General features: G+C 32.9%; 2 protein-coding genes across 2 annotated transcripts; both read right to left on the bottom strand.

The window, feature by feature from the left end:
* Positions 1-1,596: 1,596 nt before the first annotated feature.
* On the bottom strand, positions 1,597-20,920 carry Cul1 (cullin 1). The gene is made up of 26 exons (XM_080174702.1): positions 20,643-20,920; positions 19,822-19,992; positions 17,011-17,106; positions 15,793-15,899; positions 14,950-15,058; positions 14,290-14,355; positions 13,661-13,774; positions 13,405-13,497; positions 12,948-13,019; positions 12,265-12,309; positions 11,760-11,921; positions 10,908-10,960; positions 10,391-10,528; positions 9,711-9,783; positions 8,930-9,013; positions 8,114-8,212; positions 7,487-7,576; positions 6,729-6,808; positions 5,869-5,995; positions 5,417-5,509; positions 4,601-4,722; positions 3,846-3,974; positions 2,876-2,947; positions 2,539-2,647; positions 2,234-2,345; positions 1,597-2,004 (listed from the first exon to the last, which is right to left on the bottom strand). The coding sequence occupies exons 1-24, from the start codon at positions 20,694-20,696 to the stop codon at positions 2,539-2,541; spliced, it is 2,358 nt and encodes a 785-aa protein (XP_080030828.1). The 5' UTR covers positions 20,697-20,920; the 3' UTR covers positions 1,597-2,004; positions 2,234-2,345.
* On the bottom strand, positions 20,917-23,343 carry LOC145330114 (ATP synthase F(0) complex subunit g, mitochondrial-like). The gene is made up of 4 exons (XM_080174703.1): positions 23,095-23,343; positions 22,397-22,465; positions 21,770-21,841; positions 20,917-21,311 (listed from the first exon to the last, which is right to left on the bottom strand). Exons 1-4 carry the CDS (start codon positions 23,179-23,181, stop codon positions 21,246-21,248), a joined length of 294 nt encoding a protein of 97 aa, XP_080030829.1. The 5' UTR covers positions 23,182-23,343; the 3' UTR covers positions 20,917-21,245.
* Positions 23,344-23,679: the final 336 nt, after the last annotated feature.

Below are 23,679 nucleotides of genomic sequence, written 5' to 3'. Positions count from 1 at the left end.
AGTAGCTATGCCTTAAAAATAAGAAGTTCATTAATTTACGAAAAAATGGTCTATTTAAAAATGAAGTGACTGTTTACAATATAATCATAATAATATAATTTAGAACTCTTAAACAAAAAGAGCCATTGGACGAATAAACCCAAAATATAAAAGCATACATATAAAATAAAAATGTTAATAATATCAAAATTACACAACTTAATTTTTTTTTATCTTTCAAGTCCTCATTTGGTCATTAAATTGTACAACATATAGAAAAGGCAGGGCTCGGCGCCCGCTTACGAGCCACCAATATTTGTTAAGCAGTCAGACTGAATTAAATTAGCGGCTGTCGAGCCCTGGAAAACGAAAGGATTTTCATGAAAAATTTTGGCAAATTTTTAAAAAATCATTAAAAGGGTATGCTTTTTTATCAGATAGGGATAAGTTATAAAAATAAACACATATAAACAGAAAGAATAAATTTTTAAATATAAAAAGGCTTGGAACGCTAAAAAAGAACTAAAACTAAACAAAAGGAAAAAGGGTGGTTAAATACAAAAATACACCTATGTCTCTATATATTTTTTGTTGTTGAATTAAAACTACATCTAGTTGCCCTAATTATAAACTAACACAAACAAATGCAGGATGAAAAATTTTATCCTAAAACTATTTTGAACGTAGAAAATAGGATCTAAAGTAGTTCATGTTAAAATGTTCCTGTTAACGATTATATACAAAAATCTAAGAACTTTAAAGGCTGCTAACGGAGGCACGTAAAGATTATGCTCGAAAAAAATTAAACAGACTAAAGAAGGCCTACAAATAATATGGAATAATCATTACTCAATAATGAACAGTTTTTTTCGTAGTGCATATAAATGCTCGAAAATCGGAAATAATCGTTACCAGGAACATTTTACAATAAGCTACACTAGATCCAAAAATAAATTAAACTGTAAAAAATTAGCTTAAGAAGAAAATACAACTATTTACTAATATAATTAAGAGTACTTTGCAGTGTGATACTGAAATACTTTTATTGCTATTCTGCTGGATAAATTACCTATTTTATTTCATCTTCAAAATTTAGCAGTTTACTTTAGCTACAAGCTATGTTTATTGTTTATATGCCTTTGGACGAGAGAGTAAGTTTGGACTAATATATATATTTTTACATTAGATAATATCTGACTTCATCTTGGTGAGACCAAACTTAAAAGGGAATATGCACGAACGAGAGCAGGTGATTTTAAGCACCTTCCAGCATTGAACCTGAGTATTTTTGGGGTGAATATAGCAGATTAACGCTTAATAAAAAATCATTAACTTAACTAAATCAAATACAAACCTAGTATATTCACCAAAAAAATGCTCAAACTCACTGCTGGAAGGTGCTTAAAATCTCTTGCTCTCGTTCGTTCATAGTCCCCTTAGAACCAACTTATATAAAAAAGATTTGGTTTTAGTTCTGAATTATCACTTGAACTTTACTATCTTACTACTAATAAATGACAATACTTAATTTTAACACAAAAAAAACTGGCTCACAGAACCATAATCTTCTAAAGTATACAAAGGATTTTTGTTGTTAAATTTTAAAATTGTAGGAGAAACAGAGCCTTTGTATATACTTACATTAAGTTGAAATAATATTAAAATCATTCTCTTTATAATATGAATATCACTATTACACAAAAATAATAATAATAATGCAAGTATTTACGTGGATTGGAGACGTGTTATGTTTTACATGATGTTTTTCTTTTATGTTTTAAGTGTAGGTACTTTTAGGGCCTTATGTAGGATAAAATTGAAGAAATAAATACAAAAACTGTTGCCAGTATTATTTTAAATGTTATTTCATACAGTTAAAGTTTACAAATTGTACAACAAACACATCGTGTGATCTACTAGAATTGACATAAAAGTACATTTTTAATGTCAAGGTCTGTGTGGACTTAAGTTTACATATACATTATTGTATTATCATAAAAAAATACAACTTATGTAATAGAAATCCTAGTAGAAAGCATGCCTGCTCTATGTTAGGTTCTCTCTGATGTAATAGAGAACCTAATAGAAAGCATGCCTGCTCTATGTTAGGTTCTCCTTGATGTATAGAGTGAACCTAAAAGAAAGCAGGCCTGCTATATGTTAGGTTCTCTCTGATTTAATACAGAGAAACTAATAGAAAGCATGCCTGCTTTACATTGATGATGCAATACAGAGAACCAAATAGAGAACAGGCCTGCTCTATGTTAGGTTCTCCTATCTCTAATGTAATATAATTGGTTGATAGTGTGCAAAGAGTATTGTTCACTGGCTGTTGCTTGAATTAGGGACAATATCACTGGGTCAACCTAAAAAAATTTATGTCATAAATATATTTATTTTACATAGCACTTGAAAAAATAAAATATTATCCCTCTACCTTATGTCAATAAAAATAACAAATATTGTTCCAAATATATAAAGCTTTTTTTTCGGTGTTACATATTCAAGTTTTATTTTTTAAATTTCAATGATTTTTAAAAATTAGTTACGCTTACCTACCTATGCAACATAAGTATAAACGTCCTTGCTATCCTTCTTTCTGTCCATGTATTCTTTCTCAATCAACACATCAATTGACTTCTTAATCTGAGGTATTTTGGGTTTGAACCTGAAAAACATTGTAAAATAATCATATAGACAACACAAATTTTGGTGAACTTTTTTTGATCAGCCGTTTGATTCAAGGTAATTTCAGCTTTGATTTAGGGTGTATATTTTCCATCGTAGATGAATTTCTTTTCCCCAATCCTCCCTATTTAATAATTTCAATTTATTTAGAAAAATAAGGAATATTTCCTTATTTTTAATTTCTTTTTGTCCATGGGTTTAAACTGACCTGCTGTCTAGCTGCTTGATAACCTCTGTCACCAGAATCTGATGGTTCAACTCCTTCCTTGTTTTCATTACCCTGTGGTTAAGAATAAATATCAATAAACATTAGTTTTCGTGAAACCTTTGAAGCTATAAAAGCGTACTGTCTATTCTTTTTTAGACGAGGCAACAAAACATGAACGATTGGAAATTAAAATTAAAGTGTATTAGCAGCAAAATTTTACATATAAACGTAAAATGGCTAAGATATTACAGTAAAAATAATCAACTACTTTTTGGGGAATAGTGTTTTAGAGTTTATTGGCCCAATACAAGGGGGGGGGGGGGGAGTTTTGACACATTTGCGTAAACAGGGAGTATAGGCTTTATCTTTGGACTGAGAGGATAGGTTATTAGGGATAAAATCATTCTTATATGATGAATTTTCCCAAGTTTTAAGATTTTTTGGATAGGCCTCCAGGTTCCGGAGCTCCAGGCCTCCAGGTCCTCTCTGTACAGGTAAAAATTAAAAAAATAATTTTTTTTTTGAAGAGTTAGAAGTCAACCTATGAAACAAAATATGCATATTTTTGAATGTTATTCACATATTTGAAGAAAAAAAACGCATATTTTGTTTCATAAGTTGACTTCTAACTCTTCAAAAAAAATTTTTTTTTTTCATTTTTACCTGTACAGAGAGGACCTGGAGGCCTGGAGCTCCGGAACCTGGAAGCCTATCCAAAAAATCTTAAAACTTGGGAAAATTCATCATATAAGAATGATTTTATCCCTAATAACCTATACTCTCAGTCCAAAGATAAAGCCTATACTCCCTGTTTACGCAAATGTGTCAAAACTCCCCCCCCCCCCTGATGTCGAGGCAAAAAAATACAAAATTTTGTAATGATGAAAAATAGACAATTTTAAGAAAAACGCAGTTTCAAACTTGTTAAAACTGAGAGATGTAAAGGGATAAGAAAATGGCGTTGGTGTACCTGACAATGGCGGCCTGAATGAGCATCTTCCTGTCCTCCTCGATGTTCTTGTGTGTGCTCTCACTCTCCTGGCGGGTCTCGTTCTTCATAGGCACGTTGATGTTCACCTTCAACTTCTTGTTCTTATACCTGAATTAACAGCTATTTCTCGCATCGTGTTATAAAAAGCTTTCCGTGGATAAAAAATGTACAATTATAAGATTTAAACCATTTTTCTTATTCGTAGAAAACTGGATATAATACGATGCTAAACATAATTTTTTCGTATGGCTGAGAACAGGTTCTAATCAACCGGATATTAATCGTTTTCGAATAAATAAAAGAATAGTTATTTCTCGCATCGTATTATAAACGGCTTTCCGCGGATATAGAATGTACAATTATAAGATTAAAACCAGTTTTTTTAGCCCCGAGGTACCGAAGGCCACGGGCTAAAAAACTGGTTTTAATCTTATAATTGTAAATTTTTATATTTGTAGAAAGCTGGATATAATACGATGCTAGACATAGTTTTATCGTATGGATGAGAACCGGTCCCTATCCACCGGATTCGAATGAATACGAGAAAATAAATCAACATTAAGCGCTTTTATAAGTTCAAAGGATATGACAATGGCCAATAAATAGATAAACATTCCCAATGTTCACCTTCAACTTCTTGTTCTTACACCTGAACATAAACTGACATTGAGCATTCTTTGTGACACAGTGAAGACTCGAACCCGCCGATAACCAAATGAAAAGACAAATCTTACCCTTTGAATATTTCAATGACGGTATCGTTGCTAAGAACAGCTGTGTCATCACTGGCCATCTGATTGTCATTAGTCTCATCCGCTAGCTTCAACAACTTGGATTTCAACAGGATCTGTATCACCTACACAAACAAAGAATGGTTTAAGGTTGTTTCCCTCAAAGTGTCTGTGTTGAGCATTAAACCCTCCCCTAATTATTTTAAAGAGTTGAATTTTTTTTATGTATATCATCAATAGGAGTGGATACAAAACCGCGACATAATTATTATTATATTATTATTAATATTATTATAGATTTTTTTGTAATGTCGCGGTTTTGTCCCTGTCGCGGTTTTGTATCCACTCCCATCAATATCAATACATATTTTTCACAAATAAAATCTATTTCCAGTATCGCTTCGAAACCGATCAATATCCGGTGGATTAGAACCGGTTTTCAGCTATACTGAAAAATAATGTCTAGCATCGTATTATATCCCGTTTTCTGCGGATATAAAAATGTACAATAATAAGAATAAAACCAGTTTTTTAGCCCGTGCCTTCGGCATCTCGATTGTACATTTCTATACCCGCAGAAACCTGTTTATAATACGATGCGAGAAATAACTATGCTTTACATTAAAAGGTAATAAAATCTGCTAATCTAAATTCCTATTTTATGTTTATGAGGAGATATATTGTATATTTTTGTATTCGTAGAAACTTTATATAATATGAAGCTGTACACAATTTGTCAGTAAGGCTGAAAACCGGTTCCAATCTACCGGATATTGATCGGTTTCGAAGCGATACTGGAAAACATGTTTGTTTTCGTACCTGTTGTAGAAAGTCATTCTTGATCTGAGTGAATTCAATAAGTTTCTCCACACTCCATTTCTCTGACTCGTTGAATGCCAACAATATTACCATCTAAAAACAAAAAAAAATATAATAGATCAGTAAATTGGACCAATAAGAACATAGTGTAGGAATAATCCGGCCTTATTATTGTTTGCCTATCTCGAATATTAGTTTCACTTTCTCTCTGTAACCACAGAACATACATAGTTCTGTGTAGCTTCTCATAGGTCCTGGGAGGGTTTAAAACTATTTTGGGGGAGTGTACCACAACCCTCACTAGACAAATAGCCCCTAGAAAAAAATACCCCTCAAAAGATTTTTTTTTATTTTCCTTTTAAAACTAAAATGCAAGTGGCCGGTCGACTCCACCCCCCTTACATCCACACACCTCAATGGCCCCTAGGGTCGTACCCACTTGTTATTTATACCTGGAAAGTGGAAGCAGTGATGGTGTAGACGCCCTTGAAGCATCCCGTGACCAGTTCTCCCTTGCTCATGTGGAGCAACCAGTTGAGCTTGCGGCCAGAGTGCTGCGTACTGTAGAAGGTTGTAAACCTGCAAAATATTCACATAAAAATCATCTAATGGATATACGGATCATTGAAAGAAAACGAAGTAGCGGGTTTCGTCGTATTATCACAATAGCTTTTTTCCTATTTCTATCCACGGCGGGAGGGGGGGGATATAACCCTGCGGGGCAATCATTAACATTTACCTAACATAACCTAAAATAATCTATCAAAAGCTACTGTGAAAATACGACGTAACCGTTTTCTTTCCATAATCCAAATATAAACTGTCTAGATGAACAATGCCTTGATTGGTCAAACACCGTGTAGGAATAATCCAACCGTATTATTATTTAGAAATTGTAGGTACACATATTGACAAGATAGGGCATTATTTTTTTTGATTTTTTTTTCTGTCTATATGTCTAGTGAAATAGATCAAGCAATCGGATGAACCGATTGTTCCACAATCTTCTAGAAAAGTTAACATTACCCAAGGCCAGATTTAGGCTAATTTACGGAGGGCGTGGGGGGTTTCGATAGCACCCACAAGGAATATGGTCCTGAGAAAAATTACAATGGCCGATAAATTCTACATCCCCAATGATGATATACAAAATTGCCCCTTTTGTAGATTACAATTAGTGGTTGAAATGTTTAGAACCTCAACCTTATGACCAATCGAAATCAATTAAATTCCCCAAGGGGGTTGTTGAGCCAACGAATAAGAAGGCGTTATTATAAAACTTTGGGGACTAGTTCAATAAACAGCTGAATACCTGCTAACACATCTCTCTAGAACAGGAGGAAGGCTGAATACGCAGCTCTGGTTGAACGGCCAGGACCCGCTGGACAATACCTGTAGCAAATAGTCCATTAATAAAAGTACCCAAAGTTTGTAAGTCAACGAATAAGAACTTGTGTTTATAATTCTTTGGGTAACATAAGTACAAATGTCCCCTCCCTCCCTGTATAGATATTTTCTTAATACAACAAAGAGTAGTCGGCAATTTCCATGAGATATAACGAACATAGAACCCCCACCCGCCCCTCTTCGTTTTGAAAAAAGGGGGTTTCTTTTATATACCCTATATTGCAAATTGGTTGGTTCCTTACGGCTAAATCACCGCACGTATAGACCCGGCTGGGGTTAGACATAGGAAAGACAACTACCTCTATTATTTTCAAATTGTTTAAAACTGGGGGGGGGGGGGGATCGGTGCTCGAAAGACACCTTTAAGGGAAAAAGCATAGATTTGTATGAAAAACATGTAATAAAATGAGAGTATCTTGACTATTCCAGCATGGCTTCGAAACCGATTCTGCTGGATGAGAACCGGTTCTCAGCCAAACTGAAAAATTATGTATAGTATCGTATTATAGACAATTTTCCGCGAATATTAAAAAATCATAATATTAAAATTAGTTTTTACTAACTACCTAAGTAGGTAGATTTAATCTTAGAATTTTTTCATATAAATAATAAATATCCGCGGAGAGCTGTTTATAATACGATGCGAGAAATAACTATTCCTACCTTGATATCAAAGTCCACACTGAGAGGAGACCCAGAGTTCTGGACATGATCACGGAATTTCTTTATCAACTCTTTAGATAAGGAGACATCCTAAAATATTATAGGTAATTGTTAAACCATTCATTCTATTCAGGGTTGGGAAAAATCTAGGTCTTTTCTAGATAAGTCCGGGTTTAACCGGTTAAATCGTGAAAAAAAACAGAATTTAAAAAAAAAACTTAGTACATGTGGTCACGGAATTTCTTTATCAACTCTTTAGATAAGGAAACAATTCGGAAATAGTCCCTTTCGTACCATCGGGGTGATTCGTCATATTTTTAAAATGGCTTTTTATAGGTTATAATGGGTTAGGTGATTGCCCCACAGGGTTAGGTAATTGGCCCCGCAGGGTTAGAGCCCCCCGCAGTGGCTAAGAATAGGAGAAAAGCTACTGTGAAAAATACGAAGAATTGCCCCCATAAGGTGCAATGTTACGAAAGGGACTATACCCAACAATTCTTGCACCACTATTACCCACTGGATTTCCAATAAATGAAGGGGGAAATGTCAACCTAAATTGACAACAATATTTCCCCTCCTCTAATATAATAACCACGTGTGCATTCTACATCCATTGGATTACTATACCTGGAACATTCTCTGGAGCTTATTGGTGTACTCGAATCCGCAGGCCTGTTTCAATTTGCTGATCATAGAGGCCTCGGCATCGTCGCTTGCAGATTGACCCTGCACAAAAATAGTTTCAACATATTTTTTGCCAAATGAACCACACTAATGGCCTACTAGCCTCCAATGAAAAGTTACATTTATCAAAAGAGTATAGGTAATATTGAGATTTTAGAAACAAAATAAAATATGCAATAAATAAGATGCAATTAAGAATAAAGTAGAAAATAAAAAGCTTGGATAGATGTTCTAAAAATAGACAAGGCACTAATAAGTATACAGGGATCTAAAGGGATAAGACAATAAACTATAAATTGATGAACAATAACATCCCTAATGATGATACATAAAATTACCCCTTCAGTAGACTAGTTGTATAAACATTTTGACGCTCAACTTAATGAACGAACCAATCAAAATTTAATACTAGTCCCCAAAGTTGTTAAAGCCACTAAATAAGAAGACGTTTAAAACTTCATCCCATTTTTCCCTTCCTCCCTGACCAGTATAAGATTTATTTGAGATAAAGAAAAAATGGGATCATGGAAAGAAAACGAAGTTGCGGGTTTCGTCGCATTTCCACAGTAGAGTTTGAAAGATTATTTTAGGTTGGGTAAGTGGTAATGATTGCCCCGCTGAGTTAGAAAATAGGCCCTTCAGGGTTAGAGCCCCCCGCAAAGGTTAGAAATAGGTGAAAAGCTACTGTGAAAATACGACGAAACCCGAAACTTCGTTTTCTTTCCAATATCCAAAAAATGTTTAAAATAAAAAATTTACCGAAACAAGACGTTTGGCCAACATCTTGCTGTAAAAGCTTTGAAAGACATCCTTCTCCTCAATATACTTGAACACTGTCATTATCTAAACAAAATTAAAATTATCTTCAATATACTTACTTAAACAAATATTTTAGGTTTTTATATTTAGGTATTAATAGTTAATTATCGCATCGTATTATAGGCAGCTTTCCGAAAATATAAAAAAAAGATAAATAAAAAATCTAAAATCAAAATTATGATCTTTATTTTAATATTCGTGGAAAATTGTCTTTAATACGATGATATACATGATATTTCAGAATTGCTGAGAACCAGTTCTAATCCGACGGATAATAATCGGTTTCGAAGCCATACTGGAAAAAGTTATTCTTAATAAGAAAGAAACAGTTTTTAATGATTTAACCCTTTATGGGAGGAAATGTCAAAGTAATTTCTATTCTTTTAACTTTAAAAATTCATGAGGTGAAGAAAGGGCTAAAGTCATAATAAATCTTAATTAATGCAACTCTTTTCTAAACTGACTAATATCCGCTGGATAAGGACTGGTTCTCAGTCATAATAAAAAATCATGTATAGCATCGTATAACAGACAACTTTCCACGAATATTAAAGTAAAAATCACAAAATTCAAACAGTTTTGTTTACAGGGCCTTCTTCCCCTTGGGGCTAACAAAAACGGTTTTAATCTTATCTATCATTTTAATATCAGCGGAAAGCTGTCTAAATACTCTTATTATCAATTCTTATAAATTAAACACATTGAATAAAATTGTTCATACCTGGTTCAAGGTTTCTTCTAATTCTGCATCCTCTGGATTTTTACTTGACTTTTTCAATAGGGAATCACAATACCTAAACAACATTATTCTTTAAAAAAATTCTGTATTTTTGATCACGGCAAATCAGATTTTCAAAAAATCGTGGAAAGGGCAAATTTTTGTCTCCTTAAAATAGTTCTCATGTGAAATAACGAAACACTACCCTTCTTACAGTGGTGTATATTCTGCAAAAGATTAATTTTTTCCCCCCCAACTAGTTTTTTCACTCAAAGAGGAATAATAATAAAATAGAAAAAGTTTTCAGTCCTCTTCTTTTTCTATATTAATTTTACCCCTCACACATAAATTACTAGTTTTTTCTCCAAGGAGTGATAAAAAATGTTTTCAGTACTCTTTATTTTCTTCACCCCCCCCCCCCCCTAACACATTTATTATTCCCCCCCCCCTCCCTTTAGCAGGGGATCCCATGCAGAATTTACACCCGGAGACATATCCAAACCAACCCTCTGATTGAACGACCTTTGTCTGGAAGTCCCAACTGAGCATAGTAATGAATCGTTCCTACTATTATTATCGCGCATCTGACATAGCAGCAGTAGGTCTTTAATTATGGCGTTGTTTGGGCAAAATTCGAAGTCACAATGACGAGCGGATGCACCAAGGGTTTGCGTTGCACTTACTTGGCAAGAAGTTCTGGGCTTTTGCTGGTGGTGCTGGCGGCCTTGTTCTTGTTGATGAACTTGGTGCAGGCACGGTCCAGGCTACCTACAAAGCCCTTCTCCTTCTTAAATGCACAGATCACCAGTTTATTAAACTTCCTACAAAAAAAATTGGTTCGATTAGGTCACTTTTCAAAATAAATCCTTAAAATAAGGTAAAAGGATCTGTCTTTGTGTACCGAAGGATCTCGCTCTCAAGGGCCCTCTAAAGGCCTTTAGGGGCGTAAAACTATAAAAAAAAAACTAGTTTATATAAAACTATCAATATCAATATGTATTTGAGCTATATGATTCTGCCTTCGATAGCGGAATAATCTTAAGCCAAGATATTAATGCCTATCGCTCCATAGAATTGATAAATGATTAGGTATAAAAATGAAAAAAAAAAATATTTACAAGTGTTACCTAAGTAATATTTATAGTGCGAGGATACAAACCTGCCCATTTATTTTTTACATAATAAAATACTGACGCTTACCTATGCACCTCAAGAATAGTTTGTACATATGTTTTAGGTTCATTCTGAGCACCCTAAAATACATAGAGATTAATAGGTAGGTAAATAACTAAAATATAACAGATGGAAGAAGGAACATTTAAACTTTTGAACAGATTTCCGGTATTGCGTCTAGACCGATAATGTTCGATAGATTAGAACCGGATCTCAGCCATACTGAAAAATCATGTATTACACTCGATCTCTTATTGATAATTATTAATTTTCCACGAATATTTAAATAAATATGATAATATTAATACCATTTTTTGTCAGCCCTGGCTTCGACCCCACGGGGATAGCAAAACTGGTTTTAATCTTATAATTTATTGCTTTACCATCCACGGAAAGCTGTCTATAATAAGAAGATATTTGTGACAATTTATGAGTGGATTTGCTTTATTTAATAGAAATAATAATAAATATTTGCTAAAAAGTACCCAAACTTTTTAAAACTAACGAATAGGTAACGTATTTATTTAATTTTGGGAACCCGAGTAATTTACAGTCCAATGTATCCTCCCTTCCTTCCTTAATCAAAGACTAAAAAAGTTTCACATTAATCAGAGGTGGATTCTTAAAAAACTTTTTGGCTCACTGCCTTACTAAACTTAGAAAGGCTCGCTAAAAATTTTTGCGAAAAATCCTCCAAAATCGCATAAAAAATCTACAAAAAAAATAAATAAAATCATAAAAGGGTTATTAACATAAGATTTTGTTTAATTTTTTGTGTATTTTTAATGAAAATTTGGAGGATTTTTATCAAAAACTTTTAGTAATGCATTAAGCTAAAAAGTTTTTTATGAATTAACCTTCGCTTTAACAATAACTTACATCTGCAGAGTTGAGAGCGCCGAGCTTCTCAATCTGTCCTAGGCCGACCTCCTCAATGTGTCTCTCTAGGAGGACCATGAACTTTGTGAGGCCGTCGGGGATCCTGGATACCAGCTCGAACATGCGGCCGAGGTCCTCGTCTTTGTCCGCTTTCAACATCAACTAAAACAAGGAAGTTTTGTCTATTTTTTTAAGAAAGACCTTCCAGTCTTAGAACCTCCCCCCCCCCCCTCTCCTCGGGCCCATACTTTTTTATTTAACTTCTTTTGTGTTCCAATCAGCCATTTTGTAAAGCCATTTGTAAGTCTATAATAGTTATTTCTCGCAAAGTATTATAAACAGCTTTCCAAACACTGGTTTTAATCTCATGATTGTACATTTTTATATTCGTAGAAAAACTGGATTATGTAAGAAGATGCTAGACATAGTTTTTAAGTATGGATTAGAACCGGTTCTAATCCACCGGATTCGAATAAATACAAGAATAAATATTTTCATGACTAACCTGGAATTCATGTTCAAAAGTCTCCAAGTGTTTTTCTATCAGCACCTAAACAACAAAAAATATTAAAAGTAGAACTTTAAATAATACACAAATAGATAGGTACCTAATTGATTTCCTTATTAAAATATAAAATCCATAACAGTTGCACGATGATTCCTGTAGTAGTTAGGTACGATTTAGAAAACGTATCAACTCTATAATCGTTACCAGAATGGCCGTACGTCCATTTTAACATGTTTATTTTTAACTTTTTTAACCATAATTTTTTATGTGATATAATCATCCGATTGATCTGATTTTTGGAGTACTGATTAATATTACAATAAGGTACAAAACTATAAGCGAAACAACTCTATAGGTAATCAAGTACTAGAAATATTTGTCGAATTTGAACAATTCGATAAGAATACTTTGAATCCGAGCATCTTAAAATCTTAAGTTAAAGGTTGAGGATAAAATCCCCTTGACCAGGGTCTACACCCCCCATATAACATTTAAGAGGGGTGTCAAGTGAAAAAGTAAATTAGCGCATTAATTTACCAGTTAGAAAACGCTTTTAGACCCCCTCTCTAGACATCCCCTCTATATTAGTTAAAGAGCGGTGTCAGAATTTTGCAAGCAAACCCCCTGGCAAAATCCTGTGCATACCACTGGTCCGTATGTAATGAAAATAGAAAAACTACCTGTTCACACGTCTTTAGTAGGGGACTGAGTGTATTTTCATGTAAATACTCCAGAACCTTCTTCTTCTCTTCCTAAAATTAGGTTTTAAACTTGTAAAAATTGGTAAATAAACAAGGAAGATAGTCGAACTCATAACATCTTGTAAACATTTATTTTTGTTTCAAAGAAAAAATACGACATGACGAAGCTTTATGCATGGCAGCTTCTCTCATAGTGCCTAGTCGAAAACATTGTGCATTACTTTTATATCAGGTTAGTTAATGTTATTTTGGGTAAAAGCTTGCGAGGCATGTATGGATCCCACAGGGTTAGGACAAGTAGAATAATATTGTCGCTTGCAGGATAAGGAAGGCCCGATTACTGTTTTTTTATTATCTACATCTTTCTTCCGTTCCCATTATTACAAGGTAAACTTTCAAAGTGGAGGGGGAGGGAATGATTTAAAAACTGTATAACCTTAAGTCTTTGTTCCGCCTTCTTCATGTATTCTGAGACTGGATTTTCCCTCAGAAATTCTTCACTCTCTCTGGCATAAAATCTACTTGTGTCCTACAAAAAGAGATTCAATAAAAATAATTAAGGAAAGAAATTCAAGAAAAGCGCCGATAAATTGTATATTCTCAATAATGATGCACAAAATTACCCCTTCTGTATATTACGAAAATGGCGGATATATTAATCGGTGTGGTGGAATAAATGTAACACGACTCACCTTTAAGAATTCGTCCTCAAAGTGTTCCTTGTAAACGGAAAGATTGGGTCCCTTACTGTTTGTATCCTCCTCATTCAAGCCAAGCTCAACATAACAATTCTTTACACTACTCACCTGGAAAAAAAAATATCAAACATTTGTAAGTTGTATAAGTGTACACTATACACCAATTCAAACACACAAAAAAAAAACAAAGGGGTAGTTGCAGGAAATGCACTTGAACTTGAATTTAGTGAACCGCATATTTTTTCCTCTTCAAAATTTTTAAAAACAGGGCATAGGAATATTTTAAATATTTTAAATTCTCTACCTACCAAGTAGTTTGAAAAATACCAAGACATGAAAATCATGTTTTTTTTTTTTTACAAAAAACAGCATTACGACTATTTTTTTGGTGTCTAATTGTGTGCTGTTAAGGTATTTCAATACAAAATCATATTCTACAAAAACTTTTAAAAAGTTCATAACTCCGAGTACCCATACTCGTTTAATGCACTTCATGCAACTATCCCTTTTATGACACCACTGTTTTGGTGTTTAGTTTATGGATACGGCCATACAAATAATAAAATATTCTTTTTACTTTAGAATTGATTGTTCTATATTTCCTAGGTAAAACTGTATCTTACCAGTCTTGTATTGATTGATTCACCCATCCTTTCCTTCTCAATAAACTTCAGCACAGCCCGAGTAACCTAAAAACAGATATTATAAATTCAAATTTTGTTTCAATGGGTTTAAGACCGAAATAATCGGATAGGCTACAACTCTTTATAGGTACTGAGTTTAAAATTAATGTTAAATGATTCATCAATCAAAACTAAGGATTTCTGATAAATGCATTGGCTTATTACAGGCACAACTCATTTCAATTGAAAATATAAACAAAGTTCATTGTGTTAGATGGGAGTAAAACTAAAGACTATTGTTTTGTTTATCCATGTACTACAGTAACAGGATCATTATACTTTATATTAATGCTAGCGACTGTACCCATAGCAATTAAGGGCTCCGTATTGAAAGGGGTTAGTGTGAAGAGGTTGTACAAATAGCCTAAAACAATATTAAGGCTTAGATGTTTAAATTAAATAGCTTAAAACCATCCAGGGATCTAGGTGAAGCTTCCTTAAAAAGGAAATCTCATTCCGTTCATAATTTATTAAAATCTACAGCTTTAGAAAAACCTAAAAGTAAAAAATTTTATTTTTCGAGGGTGATTTTTTTTTTTTTTGGGGGGGGGCAGATAGACAGAGACCCTATTTACTTTATAAGGATGATTACTAACGTACCTTTGTGTTAAGACTAACGAACAGAGTATCTCTCCAAGTGACGAGTGCAAGCTGATAGATTTCATAGATTCCTTTGCTACCCTCCTCACATTCTCGTTTTACCCAGTGTCTAAATAAAAGATGTATAAGTATTTGGATTGTTAATATTTATGACTTTTGTAGCACCTAAAGAGGGAGGTAGGTTATGCTAAAATTCCGTACAGGTGTAAGGCTTAAAAACAGTAGTAGAACGATAATATTCACTAAATATGTATATTCCTTATTGAAAAGAACTATGTACAAATTTTTTTTCAAAGTTAACATTTTTATCGTTCTACTACTACTGTTTTTAATCCTTAAAACTCACACCTTTACGGAATTTTAGCACAACCTACCTCCCCCTTTTTATATTTAAAATGTGGCAGAAAATAAAACAAAAAGTTTTATTGTTTATTAACTTCAGCTAAAATGGTGGGTAGCATACAATTTTTACATTTTATTTTCACAGTAGCTTTTCATGCTTATTTTAGGTTGGTTAGGTTAAGTAAGTTAGAAAATGGCCGCTGTTAAAGCTAGATTTTTTTTACCTATAAAAAGACCTTTAAAAATATTGCTAAAATCCACGATCCACATTCCGAAAATCTAGAATAGTTTTATTACCAAGGATCATGGAAAGAAAAAGAAGTTGAGGGTTTCATCGTATTTACACAGTAGCTTTTCTCCTATTTTCTCCTGCGGGACAATCATTAACATTTACTTAACCCAACCTAACCTAAAATAACCTTTCAAAAGCTACTGTAAAAATACGATGAAACTCGCAACTGCGTTTACTTTCCATGACCCTTTTATAAAAATGTGTGGAACCTGTTGAGGTAAGCACAGATGCCGTTGAGTACCCTGGCACTGAACTGATACTCCTCCCACTGCTGCGTGTAGAACTTCAACACGGGCTCGTCAATCAAGTTGTTGCCCTGTGCCACACGTGGAACATTCATGCATTCGTTTGGTTATTAGAGTATAACACTAGAGGGAGAAAGGGTTAAATAACTGTATCTCCCCATCGCAACTTTTCTATTGGGTCATTGAAAATCAACCAATGGTGTCGCTTATATTAACACTGCCAAGTAGCAGAAAAGGGGGGGGGGGTGTTAATGCAACCATCTCGTAATCAGTGATTAAATGGCACTTAGAATTCGAATTTCTATCTAAAATTATTCATGAGTAATCCTTGGTAGGTCTATTTTCCCTAAATTGAACAAAAAGTTGGAAAATTAACGGCTGGCGGCTCAGCCGTTTAGCCGTTTTTTGCCTATTTTCAGGGCAAATTCATCATTAATTATGTAGGAATCAACTTTTTGAAATATATTTTGGTTTAATGCATGTTAAATGATAGCAATAACCAATTTATAAATTTCTAGTACCAACAGCTACTGGCTAGAACCGTTTGATAAGGTTTTTGATGGAGAATAAGTATTATGTGAAGATAGGTTTCGTGACTTTTTTCTTTTAAAGATAGTAATAAAATGGCAAAACAGCTGAGCCGCCAGCCGTTACTTTTCCAAATTTTTGTTCGATTTAGGGAAAATACACCTACCAAGGATTACTCATGAAAAATTTTAGATAGAAATTCAAATTCTAAGTGCCATTTAATCATTGATTACGAGATGGTTGCATTAACCCCCCCCCCCCCTTATCTAGAAGCAGACGAAAATGGTCATTGAAAAGGGAGGGAGGTAGTTATCTGTATATACAATACATAAATACTGTAGATCTGTTGTTTTCTTAAAGAAAGTAGTAGCTCCACGAAAAGCATAAATTGAATCTTATAATATAATAACAAGAACAATATTTCCCCAATTAGCGCATCAACGACAAAAAACAAGTTTTATAATGTACAACACCATAGAAGTCAGCAAATTCACTAAGTGGTGTACATTATGCATTGGATCCCTGGCTAAAGGTGGGGGGGGGGGGGGGGGGGGGTTGGAGAAAATACAAAATTGAAAAAACGTTAGGTAACATACGCCGATTTTATAGTAGCTTCTCTACAATAAGTTACAACATTGATGAATGTCAGTATGCCTTGTGAAGGAGGCCCATTTGGTAGTTCTTTAGGTAATCTTTCAGTTTCTTGTACAACTCCTGGCCCACAAACTGACCACCAGTCGATTGAGAGGCCTAAAGTATAACAATTAAAATATTAAAATTAAAATAGCAATTGCGAAACATAGTAAGTATCCTTTAACTCCCTTAAAATATCTTCTTTTTATTCCAACGTGATAAAAAAAACATACAATTGTTAATATTACATTTTCAGTTTCAAAATATCAACTGTCATTCACAGTTAAAAATCTCTATAGGTAAATGTTACATCAAATGATTAAAATATACAAATAATAGCTAGCTAGGCTTTCTCATTATTTCTCATATTTGTAATACATAGGTATGAATCTCTCTCCATTCCTTCAGAAAAATCCAGGGATCTAAAGGGTTAAGACAATGACCGATAAATTAATGTACATCCCCCATGATGATACGCTATCTGTTAATGACAATTAGGGGATGAAATGTTTGTACACTCAACTTGATGTACCAACCAATCAGAATTCAATAAAAGTCCCCAAAGTTCTTAAGCCAACGAATAAGAAAGCTGTATTATAAAACTTTGGGGACTAGTGCAATAAACAGCCCAGTGTGTCCCCTTCCTCCCTGGGAAAATCTCTCTGTCTATATATCTCGTATAAAAGTTAGCGTGATTTTTAAACAAAACAGAGACTGTGTATTGTATGTGTGTAGGTATGTAAATACAATCGATATATTATAACACGTAAAGGTCATTCAACTGTAACTAACAACAAAGTGTTGTATACCCAGGGATACAGGGAGACCACATTGGATGATTAAGAATTTTTTTCCCTTCCTTAATCTTATATACCTACGAAATTCTGCTTTCGATAGATGAAAATAATTGAATAGGAGGGTGATTATTTTGAACAGAATTGTTATATCCCTCTCTGGTTATATTTTATAATGTCATTGGTTATAATTTTAATTTAATTGTTGCTAAGCGTTATGTTAAAAATAAGGACTATTTGTTCGGTCTTTAACAAGAATCGAAAGGTTAGAAAACCAAACAAACTTTTAACTCAATTCTCCCCAAGTTAAAAAGTGTTATAATAATGTTCACATACTGTGAAAATTTCAGATAAGTCGTAGTACCTACTGATGTAATTCTCCTATCATTTACCTAAACACTTTCGGTTAACATCGAACTTATTTTAAAAAATAATTCAGTTATAAATCATTCTCAACCCAATTTACAAGTGAAAAATCTACTTGATCATTCCGAAATATAATTCAAGTAAAAATGGCTCATTTTCCATTACACATGAAAAAAAACCAACAAAAGAATAATTTGATAAAACATTCTTTAAAGGTACCTAATAAACCCCGAACCACTTCATTATGCAATCTACATTTTCCTGGATATTTTGTCTACGGTAGTCCATAAGTGTAAATCTTTACAGTACATTGTTTCTATTTGTTAAAGCAACACGTATGATAAAAGAAAAAGATTCTGTTTAAAGTAAAATGCTTATATTTCAATCAAAATCTATATTTTTGTATTTTTTACCGATCCACTTCATTATGCAAATCAAAAGAAAATCAATGAGAAAACGTTTGTTTTGCCCTTTTCTCCACTTTTTAAAATTAATTCTGATAAAATAACAATTTTTAAAGAGATTTATGCATTAATTATAATGAAAAACAGTTTAAGGTAGATTTTATTGATTTTTCTAAATAAGAAATAATTGAAAAAAAGAAATTCCATCCCTATCACTTTAGAGGACAGCTGCCGACCCCCAGTCTTATGGATGAAGCTAAATACATGTTAAGATGAAAATTTGTCTGAAAAGTATAAAAAAATGTTTTTTGATGTGTTAAAATAATCCATTTTAAAATCTTGATTTTGAGGATGATGGCCTTTAAGATGCTCTTACTGGTGGTGATGGTGAGCTAAATGTTATCAAAGTGCATGCCCTTGAAGAAAACTTATATATTGAACTATGGTCCAATTTTTGTAGTCATAGCAGCCTCCAGCCAAGCAATATTAAAAAAGAAAAAAATTGCAATTTTAATTACTAAAATTCATAAAGTAAATAATGTAGTTTTTAGATAATGGTTATATTTCATGTCAAGAGGCTCCGCTGGAGGCTGCTATGACTACAAAAAATAAAACATAGGTTAATAGACAAGTTGTTGTAATGGTCATGTACTTAGATAACATTTAGCTCACCTTCACCACCAGTAAGAGCATCTTAAAGGCCATCATCCTCAAAATCAAGATTTTAAAATGGATTTTTTTATCACATCAAAAAACATTTTTGTATACTTTTCAGGGTAATTTTTATATTTAACATGTATTTAGCTTCATCCATAAGACTGGGGGTCAGCAGCTGTCCTCTAAAGTGATAAGGATAGAATTTCTTTTTTTCAATTATTTCTTATTTAGAAAAATCATTAAAATCTACCTAAAACTGTTTTTCATTATAATTAATGCATAAATCCCTTAAAAAATTGTTATTTTATCAGAATCATTTTTTAAAAGTGGAGAAAAGTGCAAAACCAACGTTTTCTCATTGATTTTCTTTTGATTTGCATAATGACGTGGATCGGTAAAAAATACAAAAATATAGATTTTGATTGAAATATAAGCATTTTACTTTAAAAAGAATCTTTTTCTTTTATCATACGTGTTGCTTTAACAAATAGAAACAATGTACTGTAAAGCTGTACACTACCGTAGACAAAATATCCAGGAAAATGTAGATTGCATAATGAAGTGGTTCGGGGTTTATATTTAAACATAACTTTTCTAAAATAATCTTCTACCTTTTTATTCTTTGAGCTGGTCGGTCGTTGGGCAGCCGAGTTAGAATTGTTCTGCTGTGTAACACTGGTACAATAATTGTACACATAGGTGTACAACTCCACATAACGGGCTTTGGTCATCTGCCGCCGTTCAAACACCTCGTCGATGCCTTTCTTTAGGTCTACCCAAATCTAAAGGAAAAGGGTTTAAAATTATAAAAAAAAACAATCAATTGAGTCTCTTAAAATCATTATTAGGTAGCCACTTTATGTCTTTTTTGTTAAATAGCTTCTTACAAAAGAAACATTTGTAATTATTTAAAATCGACCATTGTAATTATACAAAAAAATATCTAGTTAAGAGCAGGCAATCAAACAAACCAGACCTTTTTATTAAATAGTAACTTCGCAAGTTTAAGAAGACGAATAAAATGTAGAAATTAGCCAAATAGGTCTAGTAGGAAGGATGATTTTTTAAATTCAAATTAGGCGCAGATTTTTTTTCTACATCTAATCTTGTTCAATCTGTATTTGACGAAAATAGTTCTGAGCTTCGTTATTTATGTTTAGTTGTATCCTAGTTTTGTAGGGATCTAAGGGGATAAGACAATGACCGATTAATTGATATACATACTCTATTGTACCCTTCTGTAGATTGAAATAGTGGTTGAAACGTTTCGATACTCTAGTTGAGTGACTTAACATAATGAACCAGCCAATCAAAACTCAATTAAAGTCCCCAAAGTTGTTAACCCAACGAATAAGAAAACATTATGATTAAACGACTTTGGGAACTGGTGTAATAAACAGGTCAATATTCCCTCCCTCTCTGAGTACTCTACCTGTTCCAGATCATGGTTCTGGTTGGAACTTGCGTTCTGTCCTCTAGCCGCCATTTTATATGACACTATCCTCTCTTACAGTCAAATATGTATAGAAGTAGTAAGTATAATATTGATAATAGTCCCCGCTAGGTGAGATAACACATTCAAGCACTCTACCAAATAATATCACAGATAATTGAACTCTTTTAGTGTATTTAATTTCTACAACTCGTCGTCACACGTGGCATCCGAGATTTGTAACCAAACTCTAGGGTAACATTGTTGATTGTAATTCTGAAATAGTTAATAATAATATAATCTCTGTATGAATATTTAATAAAAGCTTCTACTACAAATTGAAATGGTTTAATTCATTTAGTTTTATTCACTGGTGTCTACGTACAAAGAGAAACCAATTTATGGACACTTTTTCATCTTAATGAATGCCTTTTTACTGAAATTTTTGTTATGATACAATTTGACCTCATCAAATGTTTGATGCAAAACCTCATTTTAATTAAGATTAAGTTTAAGTTAACAATTTTATCGGTCATAATTGAACAATATTATTTAACATAATTACGGTATGACTAACAAAAACAATTTTATAAAAAATAAAGTTTAGACTTGATATCCAATGACAGATCCTTTGCCAATGCATTCGCCAATAAAGAACCAACAAGCAACCTAAAAACAAATAATAATTAGGTAGGTACCTTATGTTAAAACATATTTTATAATTATTAATATTGATGTTTTAACGAATATGACTTAACTTCGGAATTGTGTGATAGTAGTTTAGTATTAATAAGTTAAGTTTTCATATAAGCCCATACACAAAGAAAAAAAATGTTCAAAGAACTTTTCTTACTATTTTTCAGGGTCACCCAGACATACCCTAATTGCAGAGTTACTAGTACTACGATACTCTAGTATTATAGATACTAGCAGCTGTGCCCCTAGCATCCAAAGGCTTCGTACTCGAATAAATGAAAACAGCCTAAAACCATCTTAGGTGTAAAATCTAAAGATTAAATATGAGGCTTTCTTAAAAAGGACAACTTAAAGGTTTAATAGTTCTTAAAATCTAAATCTTCGGGAAAAAAAACCTTACTACTTTATATATTGAAATATACAATACAAACCTCAGCAACGATAACGGCATTAACAGCAGCCTCGCCAACAGAAACGGTGGCCCATTTAAAGGTCAAGGTACTCTAAAATAACATTAATCAGTAATATATTTTAAGTATGGCTTCTAAACCGTTTAATATCCGCTGGATTACAACTAGTTCTCAGTCATTATAAAAAATCGCGTATAGCATCGTATTACAGATAATTTGCCACGAATATTAAAATAAATAAGAATCATAAAACCAATACAAGTTTTGATTAGCCTAGACATTTTTATTTTAATATCCGAGGAAAGCTGTCCATAATACGATCCGTTAAATACCTACCTAACTATTAAGTATTCGATTCACAGAAATATTATAAAAAGAACTTTTGTCAATTTTAATAGGTATAGCTAATGCTTTACAAATTCACAAAATAAAATATTTAAGAAATAAAAACAATACATTTTGCCGCAGAATATTTAAGACATATAAACTTTGAAAACTCCACATTTTACCCCTCCTCCACCAAAAAAAAAATTTCAAAAATACATTATATTACTACTCCAAACCTTTGAAACCTAATCATTTTACCCTCTCAAAAAATACCTTTTGACCTGTGATAATCCCTACAAATGTGTTGATTAAAATACTTACTGCAAGCAATCTGGCGGAGCTCTTAACAACTTGTCCCAACTCGTTTGGCATAGGTGGGGTCAGCTCCACCTAAAAAAAATAAAAGATTAATTGCATAGATGGGGTCAGCTCCACCTAAAAAAAATAAAAGATTAATATCATAGGTGGGGTCAGCTCCACCTTAAAAAAAGTATTAGAATATTTCCATTTATGAAAAAGGGTTAAATATATACTATTTCATAATCAATATGTACAGTACAGTGAGTTTTTTTATGGTTTGAGATTATTTTAAGCACTTTTTTCAGCCCATTTACCATAGAGAGCTCGTAGATGCTAGGGGCGCAGCCGCTAGTGTTTTATAAGCAAACTAATATCTTTTCCGTGTCGAGGGTAGCTTTAATTATAGTACAATTTCTTTCATATAATGTGAGCCAGTGTTTTCTTAATTCTAAGAGTAATAAACAGAATCGTAGATTATATTCTTAATATAAAAACCTTTAAATTAGATAATTTTAAATAATTAAAACATTATTTTATATAAACTATACGCTAAGTTTTATAAAAAAGGGGTAAGGGGCGCAGAAAAATAGCCTTATACCATATTGGGATCTTAAGTACGTACAGCTAGCTTTTAGGAGAACTAAATCGGTGCAGCTAAACGATCCGGACGTACAAACCACGCCTTAACAGGATAAAAGCTTCACTTTAAAGAACCTTACCTTAGCATATCTGCCAAAAGTGGCGAGCCTGGGCTGGGTGAAGCGCAAAAAGTTTGCTGGGGCCTTGGCAATAAAGTTCAGAGCCATTTTTTTTTATCAAAAAGGTATCTGAAATTGATAAAAATTAAATATTTTTCACAAAATATACTATATTTGATTAGAAAACGCTTAAAACTTAAATTTTATTTATATAATAATAAGAAAAACAGAGGCCATGACAACTTTTTTGTCTGGAGAGATGTTGGAATTGGCTGAAATGATGATCAGCTGAAGGCCAAGCAACTGATCGGGGCAGTTTTTCGCTTTTTAACAGTCAACAATTCGGAAACAGCTTTCACACAAAACAACAAATTTGAATAAATTTCATTCAAAATTTTTAATTCTTTGATTTAATATTAAAAAATTTTTGTATTCAAAAAGCTAGCTTTTTAAATCTAAAAGAAAAAATACATATTCTGACGAATGGATGAAAATGGCTGCGCTTTGTAAGTTCTAATTCTAACAAAAGAAAAAAAATATAAAGGCTTTATACAAAATTTGCTTAATGTAAGTTTAAACGAAATTATGGCTAGAAATTGTTGGATT

This window comes from Acartia tonsa, chromosome 10 (assembly GCF_053477335.1).
Source record: "Acartia tonsa isolate MP-2025a chromosome 10, ASM5347733v1, whole genome shotgun sequence".
Classification (NCBI taxonomy): domain Eukaryota; kingdom Metazoa; phylum Arthropoda; class Copepoda; order Calanoida; family Acartiidae; genus Acartia; species Acartia tonsa.
This window is presented reverse-complemented; position numbering and strand designations above follow the sequence as displayed.

What these genes read in the sequence shown, in the direction of transcription:
- Cul1 (XM_080174702.1), bottom strand. Translation starts at nt 20,696, where the DNA reads ATGGCGGCTAGAGGACAGAACGCAAGTTCCAACCAGAACCATGATCTG. An exon ending in AATCAATCAATACAAGACTG is followed by an intron (nt 13,775 to 14,289) that starts GTAAGATACAGT and finishes TTTTTTTTCCAG; the next exon opens with GTGAGTAGTGTAAAGAATTG. An exon ending in CTTTTGAACATGAATTCCAG is followed by an intron (nt 11,922 to 12,264) that starts GTTAGTCATGAA and finishes TCCTTGTTTTAG; the next exon opens with TTGATGTTGAAAGCGGACAA.
- LOC145330114 (XM_080174703.1), bottom strand. Translation starts at nt 23,181, where the DNA reads ATGGCTCTGAACTTTATTGCCAAGGCCCCAGCAAACTTTTTGCGCTTC. An exon ending in GCTCCGCCAGATTGCTTGCA is followed by an intron (nt 21,842 to 22,396) that starts GTAAGTATTTTA and finishes ATGTTATTTTAG; the next exon opens with AGTACCTTGACCTTTAAATG. An exon ending in ATGCCGTTATCGTTGCTGAG is followed by an intron (nt 21,312 to 21,769) that starts GTTTGTATTGTA and finishes ATTTGTTTTTAG; the next exon opens with GTTGCTTGTTGGTTCTTTAT.